We start from the raw sequence: 16,581 nt of genomic DNA, 5'->3' as shown, positions 1-16,581 counted from the left end.
ATGGGGTCCCAGCGTGGAAAAGGCAATTTTCCCCACGTCCAAAAATGGCTTTGGTTTTCTTTTTAAGACATTTTGACAACTCGAGAAACTTGCCTTACTGACAGATCATTTTGAAAAGGAGGTTTTTATGGGCTGCTAAGCAAGGTTTTGTGAATGCTAAGATGTACGCCTTCTTGGGTAAACTTGAAACCCAACAAGCCTGTTTTGTTTTCATTTCTTTGGGTATCCAACTACCTGCTGAAACAACCGTTTTCAGTGAGTTTCATCTCTGAGTGAGGGACTGAAACCTCACACTGGGACCAATAGTACAAAGCGACTCCCTCCTCTTTTTGTCCTCTCAGCTCTGCTGTCAGGGTCCATCCAACATATTTTTTTAGTTGATCAGATTTCACAAGTACAAAGATAACTACAAAAAACATCCGCTTTTGGTCAAGCTGTTAATAATAGTCAGGATTTGTAGATTGTGCTCAAGTTTGCTGTTTACCCTGTAGGGCAGCTGAATGAATTGATTGCGTAGTTTTCCCCTCGCTTTTCAGGAATGCTTCCATCTGACTGAACATCTTTGTGCCTTCTAATCACAAATTAGTTTTGCCTTTTTTTTTTTTCCTCCTTCCTAAGAAATCAATCTAAAGGCTTTCTCTGAAGGTTCTGACTTGGCTTTAAGTACAAAGAGAGAAAAACTTGTTGAGGAAGACTTCCTTCTGCAGATTTTTAGCTGCGGGTTTTTTTGGGTGTTTCCCCCCCCGATGTGATACTTGCAGGAAAACTGAGAAAGGGGGAAAGCAGAAAACACACTTTGTGGACTTGCCTGGATATTACTGTCCTGTGTTTCCTAAACAGCGGAGTGGAAAGGTGGTCTCTGCATTTTCTTAGACTCCTGGAACTTGCAGCTCCTGGCTGGAAAAAGCCAACTGGGGCAGTGCTGAATGTAGTTCCAGAGAGCTGATTACTGCTTCCTCTATACCTTAAAATTCAATTTTTATTTATTCTGTTACATGAATTTACATCTGGCCCTGGAAGTGGGAGAGAGCTAGCACAGGATGAATTATCCACCCAGCAGAAATTTCCACTTGTGAACGCCTTTCCTCTAATCCTTTTTTGTTTTGGAAGGTTAAGAAAGCAAAAGGAAAATGGGGCCAGACAACTTCTCACATACTCAAATACAGTCACAAGTGCCAGGAAGAGTTCAGATTGTCAGATGGCCCTTGCCTTGCATTTTTTCCTCCAGCCAAATTACATCTTACCATTGGGAGTAGTTCAGTCTCTAAGTACGTTTTTGTACCTGCGCAGTGATCCTCTTCCGTCTCCCCCCTAGTCTGGGGCGGAAGATTGCAAAGCAGCGGAGGTCATCAGATAAATTAGGAATATTTCGGGTGGACGAGAGAAGCGCATACATTAAATATTTGAAATCTGTGGCTAGAAGAGGAGGTTTGGATTTTTTTTACAGTACTAAGATCTCTTTGAAATGCCTAGGATTACAAGGTTATATAGCCTTTTTGCAGATTTATGTAGCAAAGTCTGGGTGAGGCTATGACCTTAGGATATCCATTTCATTTTTGATGTATTTTTTGGTGTACGGTTTGACTTGAAGACTGCTCACTGACTAGTTCTGTCACGAACTGCAAGACATTTTTCTGCCTGCTCTAGTAACCCCTAGGTGCTGCCAAACGAAGCTCCCCGTGGACGTAAAGGTGGTACCGCTCAACGTTCAATTGATGGCCATTTATTTCATGGCAGCTGCAAGTACGGACAAAACAACCCTGGATGTGTATGCGGGGAGATGAGTATAACTCAGAAGTATTTTCTACTTGGAAAATTACATGTTTTAAAACCTCAAGCTGTCAACAACGCTACTGCATTCCTGAATCCGTACCTGCCTCTTCCGCATACCCGCTGTGTCTGTGCTCTTCCTTTAGCTCTGTTTCTGTACAGCAGCGGTGTGCGTGCTACCCAGCGGTGAGCCACACTTGGTAGGACCGAGGCTTCAGACTGTATTTCTCCTCTTTAACTTCCTTGCAGAGATCATTATCTTCTTTGCAGGTTTATACAGTACTTAGTGTCACAAGTGCTTGGACTTCCTAGCACCTCAGTGCCTTGAAAGCGAGCGCCAGGGCTGCAGCTCTTCTGACGGTGCCTGACGGCTTGCGTAACTCCGCATCCGCAGCGAAGGACCGTCACCAGAACTCAGCGTGACGGGGAGGGAGGGGGGACCACGAGGAAGCCTTTGCAAACGCAGACGTTAGGGAAATCTTGAATTAATTTCTCACGTGCTAGCATCTTAAGAAATAATAGAAAACTCACCTGTGTGAAAAACTTCAGCAAAAATTGCCAAAGATATTCCCTAGTTAGGTAATGCACGCGCTTGAGATGAAATCCCATCAAGTGGCTGAACAGAGAAGACCGCCCAAGTTCAGCCAATCTTCTGGCAGAAGAACGACCACGATTCACGTCAGCTCTCGGCCGTGCCCCCTGCCAGCTAACGTATACCTCAGGGTTTTGTCCTGTATGGCCTACCTCTCTCTAGTAAACTAAATATTAGAGTTATCCTTCTGGGCAACAGAAGTAGCCTGCTAATTCTGGTTTAGAGAGCAGGATACCTTCCGCACGGGGTAGCATCTTGACCCTCTAGAGATCACAGCTCTTGTGTGTCTCGTTGCAGGCAGATTTCATTGATGCTCATAGCTTAACCTCCAGATAATCTCACTCTGGTCCCCGCAGAGATCGTCTTCGGCTGTTGTTGCTGTAGTTCCTCATTTTCCATCTTGCTGGAACGCAACTAGAAGAGTATATGCTAGTTGTCAACATTGATTTTGAAACTACATCTAGTATTTGGAAGTGTAAGTATTGTGTAAACGCACACGGGAAAGATTTGGATAGTCATGGTACAGAAGCAGCTGAACTAACTATCTTTCGATATCCAAATAATATGCTTTTCTCAGGCTATCAGGCAAACTTTTTTACTTGGCCGATTAAAGAAGAAAAGTACATTGAAATACACCCTACCGCAAAAGGGGTTTAGGTCTATAAACTGCTTTATTTTAAAGAGATCGCTTTTCTTTCTCCTCCTCTTGTGAGCATCCAAGCCTAGCTACTTTGAGCACTAGTGCAGCATCCTGTGGCCTGTTGAAACTGGGCTGTAATATAAAAAGGCTCATTTATTGTGCCAGCGATGGCAAAATAGTTTCCACTACTGGCGTGTACTTTTTCCTCTAGCTGTCCCCCGCCGCCTTTCTTTTAAAATCTTGAGCTTTGACTCATCCAAATCTACCTGTAATTAAACAGGGCAGGCCTTTAAAGCTATCTGAACTCAGTTTTGTGGTGGCAGATTTCCCTGTTGTTAATTATTGCTGCAAAGAACAGATTATGAACGATAAGCTCACAGTTATCGTTCTGTCGTATAGAGAGAGTAGCTGAAGCGCTGCTGGGCTTTGCTTATTTTGTTAAAGCGCTGGCAGCCTACCACTTAAAGGGCAAGATAACATCCTAGCTGGAGAAATCATCTCATTTGTTCTTTTCTCCTAGCACAAACTTTTCTTTGAAGGATGAAAGGTTATTGATGATTCAAATTGTATTTTAAAGAAAGGAAGAAATGTTCATTGAGAAGACCACTTCCAAGTGACTGCAGCGGTGCATGTGAATTATTAATTCTGGTGTAGCTTTGCTCAAAAAACAGGTCGATAGCTTGACTTCTCTCCAATTATTGATTGTGAGGAGTTGAATGAGACAAGGTGCTGGCTCGGGGCAACCCAAACAGGGTCTTTATCATTTCTAAGCGAGCGACTGAACGAGCCGAGCTGTCGGATTAGGCTTGTCAGTAAAACAGCTCTTTCCCTAGAGGCTCGGAGGGATGCTCGCACACCGCCACACTTTCAGCTCACTCAGTTCTCGCCGTTGAGAGTTTTCTGTCTCCCCGGTCCCATCGCTGTCAGACCGGTACTAGGAAAAGCTTCTGCTTTAAGCTGCGGCCACGCACGGCTGCTGGTCTGCCGTGCCCACCGCCCAGGACAGCGTTTTGTCTCGATGCTTGCTGCTGATCCGGCACCGGCTGCTTCCTTCCCCACACTCCCGGGGACTTCGGTTGCTAATCCTTTAAGCCACTCTGTCCTGTATCTCATTAAAAGACCAGCGCTGTCCAGGGGATGGGGCGGCATTGCAAATGGGTCATTTCTTTGAACTAGTGTAAACAAATGCACTATTTAAACCATCCCTTTGGGGGCTCCTGATTAGATTTATTTACAGGCTGCCTGTTGAAACTCTTCTTGCCCATAATAGACTCCTTGTATGCATTTCTGTTAAGCAGAGCTTGGCTTTTGAGGAGCTACCTCCCCCGTGTTTGCACGTAAACTAGCCCCTAAGAGCTCCTTTGAAAGCAGTAAGTATAAAAGGCATCTGCAGACAAAAGCAGGTATTGCTCTACGACTTGATGCAGGACATTCAAGAGTTGTCATGTACACAACCGGAGGTAACAGACTATTTCCAACAGAGCAGAAACTGTTCTTTTGGAGTAAGGGCTGACATGTTAACTAAGTACAGAAATTGAAAATAACTACATAATGCTACATATTATTTCTGTGCAGTAAATAGTTCAGCTGTTCTTGTAAGTGGAGGTGTGACATAGAGGAAGAGGAAGGGTGGAAACCTGGATATTCTTGCATTACCTATGATTTAAGAAAAGACTCTCTGCTTCATTTAGAAGAGATGAGGGAACAGGGGGAAATAACTAGTGGGTGTATGTCAGTAGGACAATTAGCATTTCCATCAAGCGAGCGCCAGCTGGCTCTAGAATTAATCAAATACAGCTCATTCCCTCCCTTCCCACTCCTCCCCTTGGCTTTTGCTGCCCTTTTTTTCCTTCCCCTCCAGGGTTGGCTTCTACGACATTTCTATGCTTCTCTGGGCTTTTACAGTCTATGTTCAAGTGAGAACACGAAGCCCCCTGCGATCTCACTGAATTTACTATCAGCTGCGGGTTCTCGGTTACCTCTTGCGTTTCACTATTCCCGCCCCAACTTGAATTTCCCTGCGCTCGGGCTTGCGCCGTGCGTGAAGACAGGCAGAGGAGGAGAGCGGCCTCGCAGGATGTGGTTGCTGAACGTCGCCACGGCCGGTCGTACATCTTGTTTTGCTTGCCTTACAGGGGCTCGACAGCACACGAGCAGCTCTGCGCGAGCCGAGCCAGTACCCTAACCAGTGTGCCGGGCACAGTCCATTCCTTGCTGGAATGGAAGAGAGCTGTGTAGTTAGGGTAACAGTGACTGTGTTTTCAATCCCTGAAAACACTCCTTTTGTACCACAGCCTCTAGCAGATCGCCATGAACTGTCCCACCTCTCGCACGATGAATAACTCACTGATGAGCAAGGAGAGGATTTTCTGTGAAACTGAAATAGCCGCCTCTTACCGAGCCTAATCCAAGTACCACATGGAATAAAAACTAGAGCAACGTTTGGACAAATTCCATCGTATTGTTGCTGTGCTTGTTGTTAACACGTCCTTTTCACCACACTTCTGGGTTCGCTAGCTGGAGCGGGTGAGCGCAAGTCCAAAATCCTGCATGCACGTTCTTGCGGGGTTGCCAGCGCTCTGATAAGGACAGCAACACTTTCCAAATTATCAACGAAGTTTATCAAGCAGTAGTACTCTCTTCCCGACCCTGAAGTTAATCCATGAAGACGCCTCCTGCCTGTGCAGCCTTGTTCCAAGCCTGGTAGATGGCCGAGAGTTTCCCTTGACTGTGGCAAAGGTAAAATTATTGTAGTAAGAGTCTGTTCCCTTCTGCTTCTCAGCACAAACGTGCCTCCTGACCCGTTACAGCTTAGAGGAACGGCTTCTCATCCTCTCAGCATCAGCACGGAGATCCCACCAGTTAGGTCTTTCTGCTTCTGCTTCTTCTGCCCCTACATCAGCTGCAACATAAAGCTATAGTCCTTGAAGGAGATCTGCCTTGTGATAGGTACAAGGAAGGACTATGAGAATGACTTTTGAAGCTTATTTTGTTGAAATAGTTTCTACATGTAATATTTATCTTGATCATGTAGAAGACGTGGCAGTTTTATTAAAACGCTCAGCTTGCAATATGTGTGAAGACTCCCCAAGAGTTTCAATTTAAGTAGTGAATCTAAGAGTAACAAAGATGTCTTACTACAGCAAGTTTGGTTTGACAGACATGACTGATGTGGTTCAAGAAAACCCCTCTATTACCTTGCTGTATTTTTAAATGCATTAGCAGATGAGCAGAGTCGAAGCTGATGTAATTTCTAACAGCATTACAGAAGTAAGGTCCTGTATCTCTTTGCCACTTGGAGCCCAGGAGCCCAGATTAGTTAAAAAAAAAAAAAGGTGGCAAAAAAAAAAGGGGGGAAAAAAAAAAAAAAGGAAAGCGGGCTGAGGCCCTGACTACAGGTTACTATAGAGGCAGAGTTACTGTTGCTACAGACTTGAAAGGAAATATGAGTAAATGACCTTTAATACTCTACATTTCCACAGTTCTGGCTATGTGGTTTTGGACTCTTTCTGCTACATAAGAGATTGTGAGTACAGATCAATAGTCCTACTGAGTTCATCTAGAGGAGCCCTCTGCACAGCAGAGCCAGCGTGCCTGCTCGTGAGAAACAATTTGCTTGGACGGATGATAGGAATATAAATACATCTTCTTACAGATTTATAAAAGAAAATATTTTTTTCAGTTGTACCCGTGGACTTCATCGTTTGTGGCTAGCTCCGTGGAGCTAAGCTTGAAATCCTAATTGTTATTCCTTAGATTTAACACTAACTTCAAATTTCATCTTTTGCCTTGCGATTTTTTCCCACTTACTGTTTGACTATCCTCCTGTTGGTAGGATACATACTTGTATCCAGGTAGTCTCTGTTTATGTGCTTTGATTATACTTGCCTCAACGGTCGTTTGAAATACCAGTATTGGGAAAGGACAGTAACACAATACTTACTTTCTCTCTTTAATAAAAAAATCTGATGAAGCATTTTGATTTGTTTCACTGATCATCTCTAATCCCAATCAAGTTACTTGGAATAAGAAACTGAAAAGAGACAGTACCTTTGTTGGCAGACTCACGGTGCTCATTGAACTCCTGGTAGAGACACCGTATGCAGACGTGGTGGAACATGTTCCTGCAGGAAAGCGCAACAAAGAAAACTCAGCTCCAAGCAAAAGACTATCAAAATCCCCCGCGCGTGTTTTCTTGCTAGTATATGTACACTAGATACTATATATACTGATGTACTAAGTACTTTACCTTAAGCTAACACATATGTACGTATCCTAGTATTAGCAGTTTTGTTTTGAATCCCCTTAAACAATCACCTTATGTTCTCAATCTTCACACACACCCCCACCACATACTCTAAGTCAGTTTTTATGTTTGTGGCTATCGGCTGTACTTCCCCTTCTCCTTTGGGAGGGCAAAACAGGGAGACTTGTATCATACACTCATATAAAACCAGAACACGCTTATTACACACCAGTAGCCTTCCTGCCCTCCCCGCTGCAACCATATAGTCCTGTTTACAAAATATAGATTAAAATGGCTCTGTTTTCCAGCTTGCGGTCCAGCTTTCCAACGTTAAGTAACACGTGCCTGTGTGTATACACGCGCACGCACACGCTCCGGCCTCGGCAGCCGGCAAGATTTTTAATTCCTGGGAGGGATCGCCATATGGAAGCGGATGGACAGTAAGCTGTTACTGCGCAGAGGAAGGAGGAATGATTCAGGGCCGTCTGCTGGATGTTTTTCAAAATGCTTTGTCAGTTTGACTCATCTATATACAGAGACTGAAAAAAAAAAAAATCACAAAGAATGTCACTCCGCTGGAGGCGAGGATTTTGAGTTGTGCCAACACATCCCAGAACACAGGGCTGAAGCGAGACCAAGTTGCAGCTCTTTTCAATTTGCTTCCTCGTTAGAAACAGACAATTCATTTATGCATTGAGGTATCAAAGAACTTAAATAGAACAACACATTATCGTCACTGTAATTTAAGAAATGCATCTTCTAACCTCTCTGGGGAAGGGACTGGTCATTACTCTGCAGCAGCACATAGCTCTAAGGGACTTTGACCTATCTGGCTTCAAAGTCCTCCTGCCACAGAGATGCCAAATCATCCAGACAGCTTTGAGCAGGCTTTCTGCTCAAACATACATTAATCCTTCTGCTCCAAGGGGGATATTTGCCTTCGGAAGACAGGATCTGACTTTATTAAAAATGAGAGCGATGCAGCTCATCTCTCATAGTGACCCTGAGATAGTTGCTTTGGTGTGTTTGGGTGTGCTGCGTAATGGAAGAGATTCTCTATGTTCGCAGCTGCTGTTGATTTCCCCCACCCATACAAAAAAAACCCCACACTACCAGTTAAGAAATGTCTTAGTCCCTAGCATAGCGTTCTTTTTTCCTGTTATGCTGACGCAATTTGTAGGGCTGCATTCAACTTCTCCCTAAGGAAAAAAATTTTTTAAATCACACTTTATATATCATACTGCCAACTGTAGCCTCCCTACCTCATCTTCTCCACACCTGTATAACTTGAGAAGGTCTTAGATAGTTAAGTATAGAAGAGCAGTGCTCCTTTCTGTTATTACCTGGTTGTCTGAAACTCCGAGTGCACAGAAGCTCATGCTGTTTGTTGCCCAGAAAAAGGCATCTTCAGAGTAGAATCCTGTAGGACAACCTGAGAACTCAAAACTTCCTTCTTTGCCACTCTTCGCACCTTCTACACTGTTACATCATTCCTCTATTTTTTGGCTTCAGGTGATAGCCAGTGGACCAAATATGCAAAAACCAGCAAATACAATGGTATATAAAACCAAGGGTGCAAAAAAAGGCAGCCACAGAGCCACAGCTTGCAACACTCCCAAACCAAACACCTTCCCCTGAGCCCCTTTTTATATACAGCTGAGTTAGAGCTGCTTAAGTTCACCTGGGACCGTACTTAGGGCTTCAGCTGAGCAGCCCCGCTGTCCCAGCCATCCCTAGGCTTTTGAGGGTGGACTCAAAGCGCGCGTAAACATGACGTCGTTAGGAAGCCCCAGGTTTCAAAGTTTGTTCAGAGCTTAAATATTGTTCTTACTAAGGCACTGATGTTCTCATACTCAGGTTTTCTTTAAATTACACAATATCAGGGTCATACTATTTAGGTTCACATGGTTAGATTTGTAGTGGAGAGTGAGTTTTAGTAGCTTCAAAAGGTTTCCAAGGGAAGTCTTTAGAAGAAAAGCCGGCAAGAATTGGGGTTTATTTTTTGGTCCCACTTGGAAAGCCAAGAAACTGAGTGCATGTATTCTGCTCCTGTCACGCCTGCGATAGCTGAACTTTAGCAAAGACCTTGCTCGAACCCGCAGGGTGCAACTCCGCAGCAGCTCAAGCCGACCTAACTCAGTGCTGCTTCAGTTCTGAACTGAGTCTTCCTACTTTGTTCCGTGCGACGGCTTTAATCCGCATCCGATTTTGGGGTTAACTGATTCGGGGAACTCAATGCAGCTCCCTGAAGACCGAGCAAAAATAGGTTGGGATTTTTGGATCCTGGTTTAGTTCCAGGATAAGCAGAGGGGGAGATGGGAGCGATAGGAGTTGGGAAGCCAGGCAGAATTCATTTTTGCATGAAAAAAAATACATCTGGTGGCTTTCAAGTCTTGCTCAATGTTGCTGTTACGCAGGAGAAAAAAAAAAATATTTGATTTAGGTTTGTTTTCCCTTTTCTGTAACTGTGGAAATTACACTGATGCTCGTTTGACTCACTACTCTTTCAAAATAATATTAAAGTGACTAATATCTGAAAAAATGCGCATGTCGTTTGACTCGCAGTTCAGGGCTCATTTCATTGGAGGGCCTCTGACTGCCACAAATTGCTTTAAATTAGCAGAGCACTTCTCATAACGAGCAATATTTCAACGTAATTTAATTGGGTTCCCTGCCAAGGAGGAAACTGTAATCCTGAAGCTTTGTGATGGTGTCACCCGGTCAGTGGTCATCTCTGGGCCCGCGGGCAGGTACGGATGAGTATGGGGTGACTCAGATGGTCTAACCACCGCGGTTTTAAAGACTTCATCGCTAGGCTTTGGCATATTTGTCCGACTTCTCCCCTCGTTGCGAGGAGCGAAGCCGCTGGGGTCTGGCGGCGAGAAACCCCGTGCAGGTTTCCAGCGAGGATGCCGAGAAGCTGGAGGAGACCGCTGCCGCTTCGAGCCTTTGAGTCAACGTGCGCGTGAGAGCAAGGACCCCTGGCTGGGCTGAGCCTGCCTGAGCTCTTAGCCATCTGTGTCTGGCCTGCCATGAAACGGCGAGCAAACATACAAGTAATTTCCCGCTTGCTTTTTTTAGCTGGAAATGCACCTTGAGAAGCCCGTAGGAAGCAACCGCGGCCAAAGCTTTTGCAAGCAGTACGCGGAGTTTCGGTACGCAGAAACTGAAATTTAAATCTGCCTGGGTCTGATATTGCTATAATATTACGCTGTAGAAAATGAGACTGCGAAGACCCGGTAAGCACAGGGTGTTTCACAGTGCACTCGCCCAAATGCTGATGCTGGGAATTGGACAGCAAAGTTTGCGATGTCCTAGATCCAGATGTGGTAGAAGTACGGATCGTTTTAAGATATGACAGATTAAAAGGCAAAATGAAGACCACTCCTGGGTCAGTGGAAAAGTTTGATGATTAAGACTTAAAGATCCAAAAAACTCCCTTCTGCCATAAACCCTTAATCCTTTGTTGGTATTCTGCTTGATTTTCACCACCCAGCTTTTAAGTTTCCCCCTTCTAATCTGCAGTATGCCTTGCGGATGAAATAAATATTGCCAGGTAATGAAATCTCATTTTCTATTAAAGGATCATTGCAGGTAATCCTGAGACAGTGACGTGACAGCTTTACTTGCCGCAAAACTAGCTCGCTGCTTTTTGGCACAGACAGAATCGCTCCGTTTATGCCGTGCCTGAAACGCTAGGACTGTGGTCTTGATTTGGGTGTATATCACGTAAAATTCATATTGAGTAGTACGCTACTCGGTGCTACTCGAGGCGGGGGCTGTGAGGCATCTGTTTGTGGGGCCGGGGCTGCTCCCTGCTTGTGCACACACACGTATTTAACAGTGAAGATAAATCCAGCAAAACCCGAGCACCGGAGGTTTAGCACTCCCGAAGCGTAACCTGTAACGCTGATTGTGTCGGGAAGTACCGTTCCCGATTTTGGGGTTCTGAAACGAGGATCGAAGGATTTCAGGACTAATCCCGTGTCCTTAAGTACTCTATTTCATTCATCGCCCCGAACTGAATTGCTGCAGCTGAGCAGCGTGAGCGCAGAATCCTCTTACCCTGTAGCTTTCCTCGCCGTATGACTTCACCTGTAAATAGAAGTCGGCTATAATTAGATGTGGGGCTCGCATCTGCCCTGCGCTTGCAACAGGGAGCCGCAATTCAGCGTGAACGGAATTTCCTCGGGCGTTCGTCGGGGAAGGAGGCACCAGACCTGTAACTGGGACCCTTCTCGGGGGGGGGCAGCCCTGACAACTCCTGCTCTCGTGCAATGCCGGAACGCTGTTTGGGCTAGTTGCATCAGTTGGGAAAAAAACTGGAGTACTTTAAACTCATAAAGCGGATGCGTGATCTTTGTTCAGTTGGACTAGCTGAAAAAAAAACCCCAAACCTGAACTAATTTCCTCGAATTCTTCATAGTATTTTATCTTGTCAGTTCAGCAAACCAAACGAGTTATAGTTGTTTTAAGAGCTTCACGGCTATCGCTGCAGCCAGTTGTAGCAGAGATGTATGTGCAAGGGAAAAGATGCATCCTGTAGACCAGCTGCTTTGGATTTGTATAAAATCAAGGTTTGTGTATTTTCTGTGTCTGGGGAGGAAAAGACCAGTGAACAGCAAATTCAGGTAACCTTATGGTTTGAAACCAAACAACCCCTCTTTACCCCCTAGTCTTTCTTAGCACAACAGTTTGGGGAGGCATGGAGGAAAACTTCTCCCCGCATCATCTGGAAAGCGTATGTTTTTTTGAACGGGACATCGGAGCTCTCTTCTGACAAAAATGTGGAAAATGAGATCGGTTGCGTTTGTGTGTGCGCATGAGTCCATCCGATAGTAATGTTTTGGTCTGGGCCGAAGCCCTGTATACCCGAGAACAGCTAATGAGAGTTTTACCTGAGCTCCTTTTATGTCTCCTATGCCATTAGGAGTAAAAACAGTCTTGACTGATGCTGAGCATGAAAAAGCACAAAACAGAAAAGCTAGATAGTTAATGGAAAAATGAAGCTAATTCCCCTTCGGACTGCAATTTCAAGTCTTGTGTAAGTGGAGTGCAAAAGTGGGACTTTGTATGTTGAAAATAATTGCCGTAAAAGCAAAGAGAAGAGCCTTCCCTTCGATCGTTTGTTCCCTGGGAAAACTACAGGAAGGGAGCAATGTGTGTGCTTTCGCTGTCATCTCGTCCGCAGGTTCTGCACACAGCAAATAACTCAGCGGTGGCGTAGGTTACCTTTCGGTCTGGGGGATAAACTGGGAAATCCATAAAGTCTGCATCGAGGCAGTACAAGGTAGCGCTGCGGATGACCGCAGAAAACCCAACTTTGTAGGAAGAAATGCCCCGTTCCGTCACGGGCCCGTATTCTGCAAAGGTCTGAGCGCCTGCTTAACGTCACGCGCTGGGAGCGGTTGGGCTGGCGTCAGCGTAATATTTATTGTACGTAAACTCCAGGGCGCGTGTTTTTGCCTGGGGAAGGCGGTCTAGAAATGAAGATGTGTTGTCGAGTGGCAGATGGTAATGGTTGTGATGGTCTTTCAGACTAACAGGGATGCCAAAGGAAAAATATGATCCTCCAGATCCTCGCAGAATTTACACCATCATGTCAGCAGAAGAGGTAGCCAACGGGAAGAAGTCGCACTGGGCTGAATTAGAGATCTCGGGTGAGTTGATTTGGTTTTGAATTTTGGTTCGGCGGAGTTGTTGGTGCCCCAGCATCGCACCAGACGCTTTCAGAAAGGGGATCCTGTTGTGAAAATGTTTTTTTCTGAGTTGGGGGAGGAGGAGTCACTGACTTACCAGATTGTCTTCGAGCTTGGCTGGCTCACATTCGGCCCAGTCGATGTAAGACACCAACGCAGACTGGACGTGAGTTTTTGGGTAGCACATCCGCTTCCCTAGAACTGTACCTCTGTCCTTTTAACTGAGAGGGTTAGATAATTATTTAAAGTCTGCTCGTAGAAAAACGACACGAAAGTATCTTCTGCGAGCGCCACTGAGTGTTCCAGCGACGTGGCAGGGTTTCCACGCGGGAAATCCCATATTCCGACATCCCCCCGTGGCTTGTGTCTGATGGTTGGAGAGCGCGAACCTGGCTGAAGAGGTGGTTCTTTGCTTTTCTTTTTTAGGTAGAGTGCGGAGCTTAAGTACGTCACTTTGGTCGCTGACGCACTTGACTGCTCTGCACCTCAATGACAATAATCTTACTCGCATTCCGCCTGATATTGCCAAGCTTCATAATCTGGTTTACCTGGACCTGTCATCCAACAAACTCAGAAGTTTACCAGCAGAACTAGGAAACATGGTATCTCTCAGGTGAGAGAAATAATTCCGGTTAACTTTCCAAAAATCTATACTCTGGGATTGGGACTGGGAATGTTATTTTGCTTTCCATTCTTGTATTTAAAATAATTCTGAAAAATTTAAAATTGGTGCAGAGCTTCAGTTCTAATAATGACTTTTGGGCTCGTTAGCCTTCTTTTCTGATCTCTACAGATACATGTCTGTAAACTATGCAGTCTTCTGCTCTGAAACATTCTTTGAGACTTGCTGACTGCCTGTTATTTAAATTCTGCCTGATGTAATTTTATGTTTTGGGGGTTTTGTGGCTTTTTTTCCCCCCCCCCGCTACTGAAAGTATTTCGGTCGTGCTTTGAAATGGGAAGATCGGCATATCTTTCCGTAATACAAAAAAACTCAGGGTGGAAAGGGTCATCTTTTTGAAGATCAGCGGCATATAGCGCTTTAAGAGTTTTCTTCTGAAGTGATACTCATCAAAAGTGTTTTTGCATTTGCTGCAGGGAATTGCTTTTAAATAACAATCTGTTACGGGTTTTGCCTTATGAACTTGGACGGCTCTTCCAGCTACAAACCCTAGGTTTGAAAGGTGAGTTCTTTACAGTTAAATATTCCTAGGAGTACTCTTGAATAACTGAGGGGGCTGGGCTCAAAAGCTTTGTGTATTACCTCAACATTTTCTTACAGTTTATTTGAGATGTTAAGCTTGTCGCACAAATGACCAGCCGGTTCGGAAAACAATGCTTTTCTTTATTAATGCTATTAAACTTCCTTACGAGCCTATCTCAAATCTGTAGATAGGTAAATAAACCCTTTAACCTGTTGTATTATTGGTTGAGCTGAACCAAAGGAAGAAAGTCAATGTGCGCTAGCTTTTTCTATAGCTCTGTTACTGCGCTATTCTACAGTTCCAAGTTAAGCAACCTAAATATCTTCTGAGTCAATTGGTCTGTACTCATTATGGGAGATTTTCTTTGGTTGGAAAGCCCTAAGAAAGTCAGGCAGCTAATCACCCAGTTGTTGTTTTATGCTGTTGGCAGGCAATCCTTTATCACAAGATATTCTCAGCCTCTACCAGGATCCAGACGGAACTCGAAAGCTACTGAACTACATGCTTGACAATCTAGCAGGTGACAGCCCTACAAATCTGATTGACAGAAGTGGTTTAAAAGCATGCATTTCTGACTCTTTGCCACTAAAAGGAGACCCTGAACCACTGAAGGGAGGGTATTTTTCTAACTGCTTTTGCGTTTTTGTCAAGTGGTTCCGGTCGTACGCACAAACCCGCGCTAACACACAGTGGAGGAGGATGACGTATATTGTCTAAGCTTTTCCCACGTTACCACGTTACAGCCAGTCGTTCCCGCTGTTCTGTTTGAAACCCTTCAATTGCCAACAAAGGGCAAAGTCTTCCTTGCTGAAGCTGTTGTGATGATACTTGCCACGAGAAATTATAATCCAAGTGCAAGCAGAATGTCAAATTCAGATCTGGAAATCCCAAAATGAGTAAGAATTTCCAGAACCTGACTTACATCCTGCTTCGTGGTTGTGTAACTGAGCTTTCTGTTTTGCCACTTGACGTCTTGTTAAAACACTGCGGGAAGGATGGATATAGGGTGAGGTTCTTGGAGACGGGGAGTATAGGGTGTCTGAATCACTGCAGCATTTACCCCTCCTTCTTCAGCGGTATATTCAAGGTGCAGGAGTATTTCAGCGGTGCTTCTAGATTTGAAAGCGAGAGACAAAAAGAGTCGTGAATCTTACAACTGACAGGTTTGCTGTTACTATAGCTAGCCATTTAAATGATTTTTGACTCCCCTGGAGCGTAAAAAGACTTGGGGAGTTGGGGTTGCAAAGCACAGTATGGAACGTTATTGTTCAGTCAGCATTTTGACTTAGAAATTGTACCTGACAAATACAAACCCTGAATTTATCACTGTATTTATTTTTTTTTTTTCAGTTCATCCAGAGCAGCTGCCTCCAAGGCCATGGATTACTTTAAAAGAACGAGACCAAATTCTGCCCTCAGGTAAATCTGTGGTTCTTTTCCCTATGTTCACACAATGATGCGCTGAAAAACTTTTCTTTGGCTTTATTTTCAGAGAAGTCTTCTGCCTTACGTGGATCAGATCAAAAATAGCAATTTGTGCTCATTTATGCTGAAAGAAATAACATATGGCTGTGCTGTAAATATCATTTTTGTAATTTGAAGGGGGTGCCGGTCATTTCTTTCCCACGTTAGGCTTTTTCATAGCGGTTCCGGCCACTGACGCCCAAGCAAAAGAGCTTTTTTTTTTAAGAAAAAAAAATAATTTCTCAGAAATAGTATGTAAAATAACTGTATACAAATGCCGTGTCGACGTACCGGCTGTCTCAAGTGAGACTTGGAGAAGTCCTTATCTGCAAGTGAACCCGTGGAGCGCCTGGTACTGAAGTTAGTTTAATGCCCTCTATTGTTGCTTTTGGTAAAGCGCAAGAGGCAGCGTTTCTTCGGGCTCTCCAAATCCAGTGGCTCTTCTTCCCCTGCGCATCCTGAATATAACCCTCAAAAAGCATTATATAAAGAGCTTGTACAAAGAAGAAAAATGCTAATATTGTTGTTGCATAAAATCAGATTAATGACTAGCAAGAATAACGCGGCAGTCCTCTAAGTTTTTTTTTAGAAGCGTGTATACGGCAGGTCTTCAAAACTCAACTCGGTTCTGTGTTAGGCAGGCTAATGTTGCAGTTAGATCATATCTCGCTGTTTTTTGTATTAAAGAACAACAAACCAGAAAAAGAAAACGGGAAGAAACAGGAAATGCCAAAAGTCCTGTAAGCCACCACTACATTAAGTTCTGCATTTCTGTTTTGAATTCCCTTACAAATCAGTATCTCAGTGGAGCTTTACGGACTTTGCGTTTATTTTTTAAATCAAGCTTCCTGAGCAGAAACAGAAGTCATTAGAAAGCACAGCGTTAGGCGACTGAGCTGTGGAGTATTTCATGGCAGAAATTGTAACAAGCCAATTGGTTGTTATGAAACTGAAACAACTCAACA

At 44.3% G+C, this 16,581-nt stretch overlaps 1 protein-coding gene across 5 annotated transcripts in view; it reads left to right on the top strand.

Moving 5' to 3' along the window:
• Nucleotides 1-16,581, top strand: part of CNOT6L (CCR4-NOT transcription complex subunit 6 like) — a 35,194-nt gene that overhangs the window by 6,622 nt on the left and 11,991 nt on the right. For 2 of the 5 annotated variants that reach the window (XR_012835133.1, XM_075750903.1), the window contains exons 1-6: nucleotides 10,383-10,403; nucleotides 12,787-12,908; nucleotides 13,374-13,560; nucleotides 14,046-14,131; nucleotides 14,583-14,672; nucleotides 15,503-15,571. Coding sequence is in view for 4 of the 5 variants with exons in the window: in XM_075750903.1 (XP_075607018.1) it covers nucleotides 12,797-12,908; nucleotides 13,374-13,560; nucleotides 14,046-14,131; nucleotides 14,583-14,672; nucleotides 15,503-15,571 (544 nt within the window). In the remaining variant the exon portion in view is untranslated. Of the gene's footprint in view, nucleotides 1-10,381; nucleotides 10,404-12,786; nucleotides 12,909-13,373; nucleotides 13,561-14,045; nucleotides 14,132-14,582; nucleotides 14,673-15,502; nucleotides 15,572-16,581 lie in introns of those variants that run through there. The other 3 variants (XM_075750906.1, XM_075750905.1, XM_075750904.1) reach the window with 2 other exon arrangements.

The sequence above is a fragment of the Balearica regulorum genome, chromosome 4, assembly GCF_011004875.1.
Source record: "Balearica regulorum gibbericeps isolate bBalReg1 chromosome 4, bBalReg1.pri, whole genome shotgun sequence".
In the NCBI taxonomy this organism is placed as follows: Eukaryota; Metazoa; Chordata; class Aves; order Gruiformes; family Gruidae; genus Balearica; species Balearica regulorum.
The sequence above is the reverse complement of the archived record's forward strand: the minus strand, read 5'-3'. Positions and strand labels throughout refer to the sequence as shown.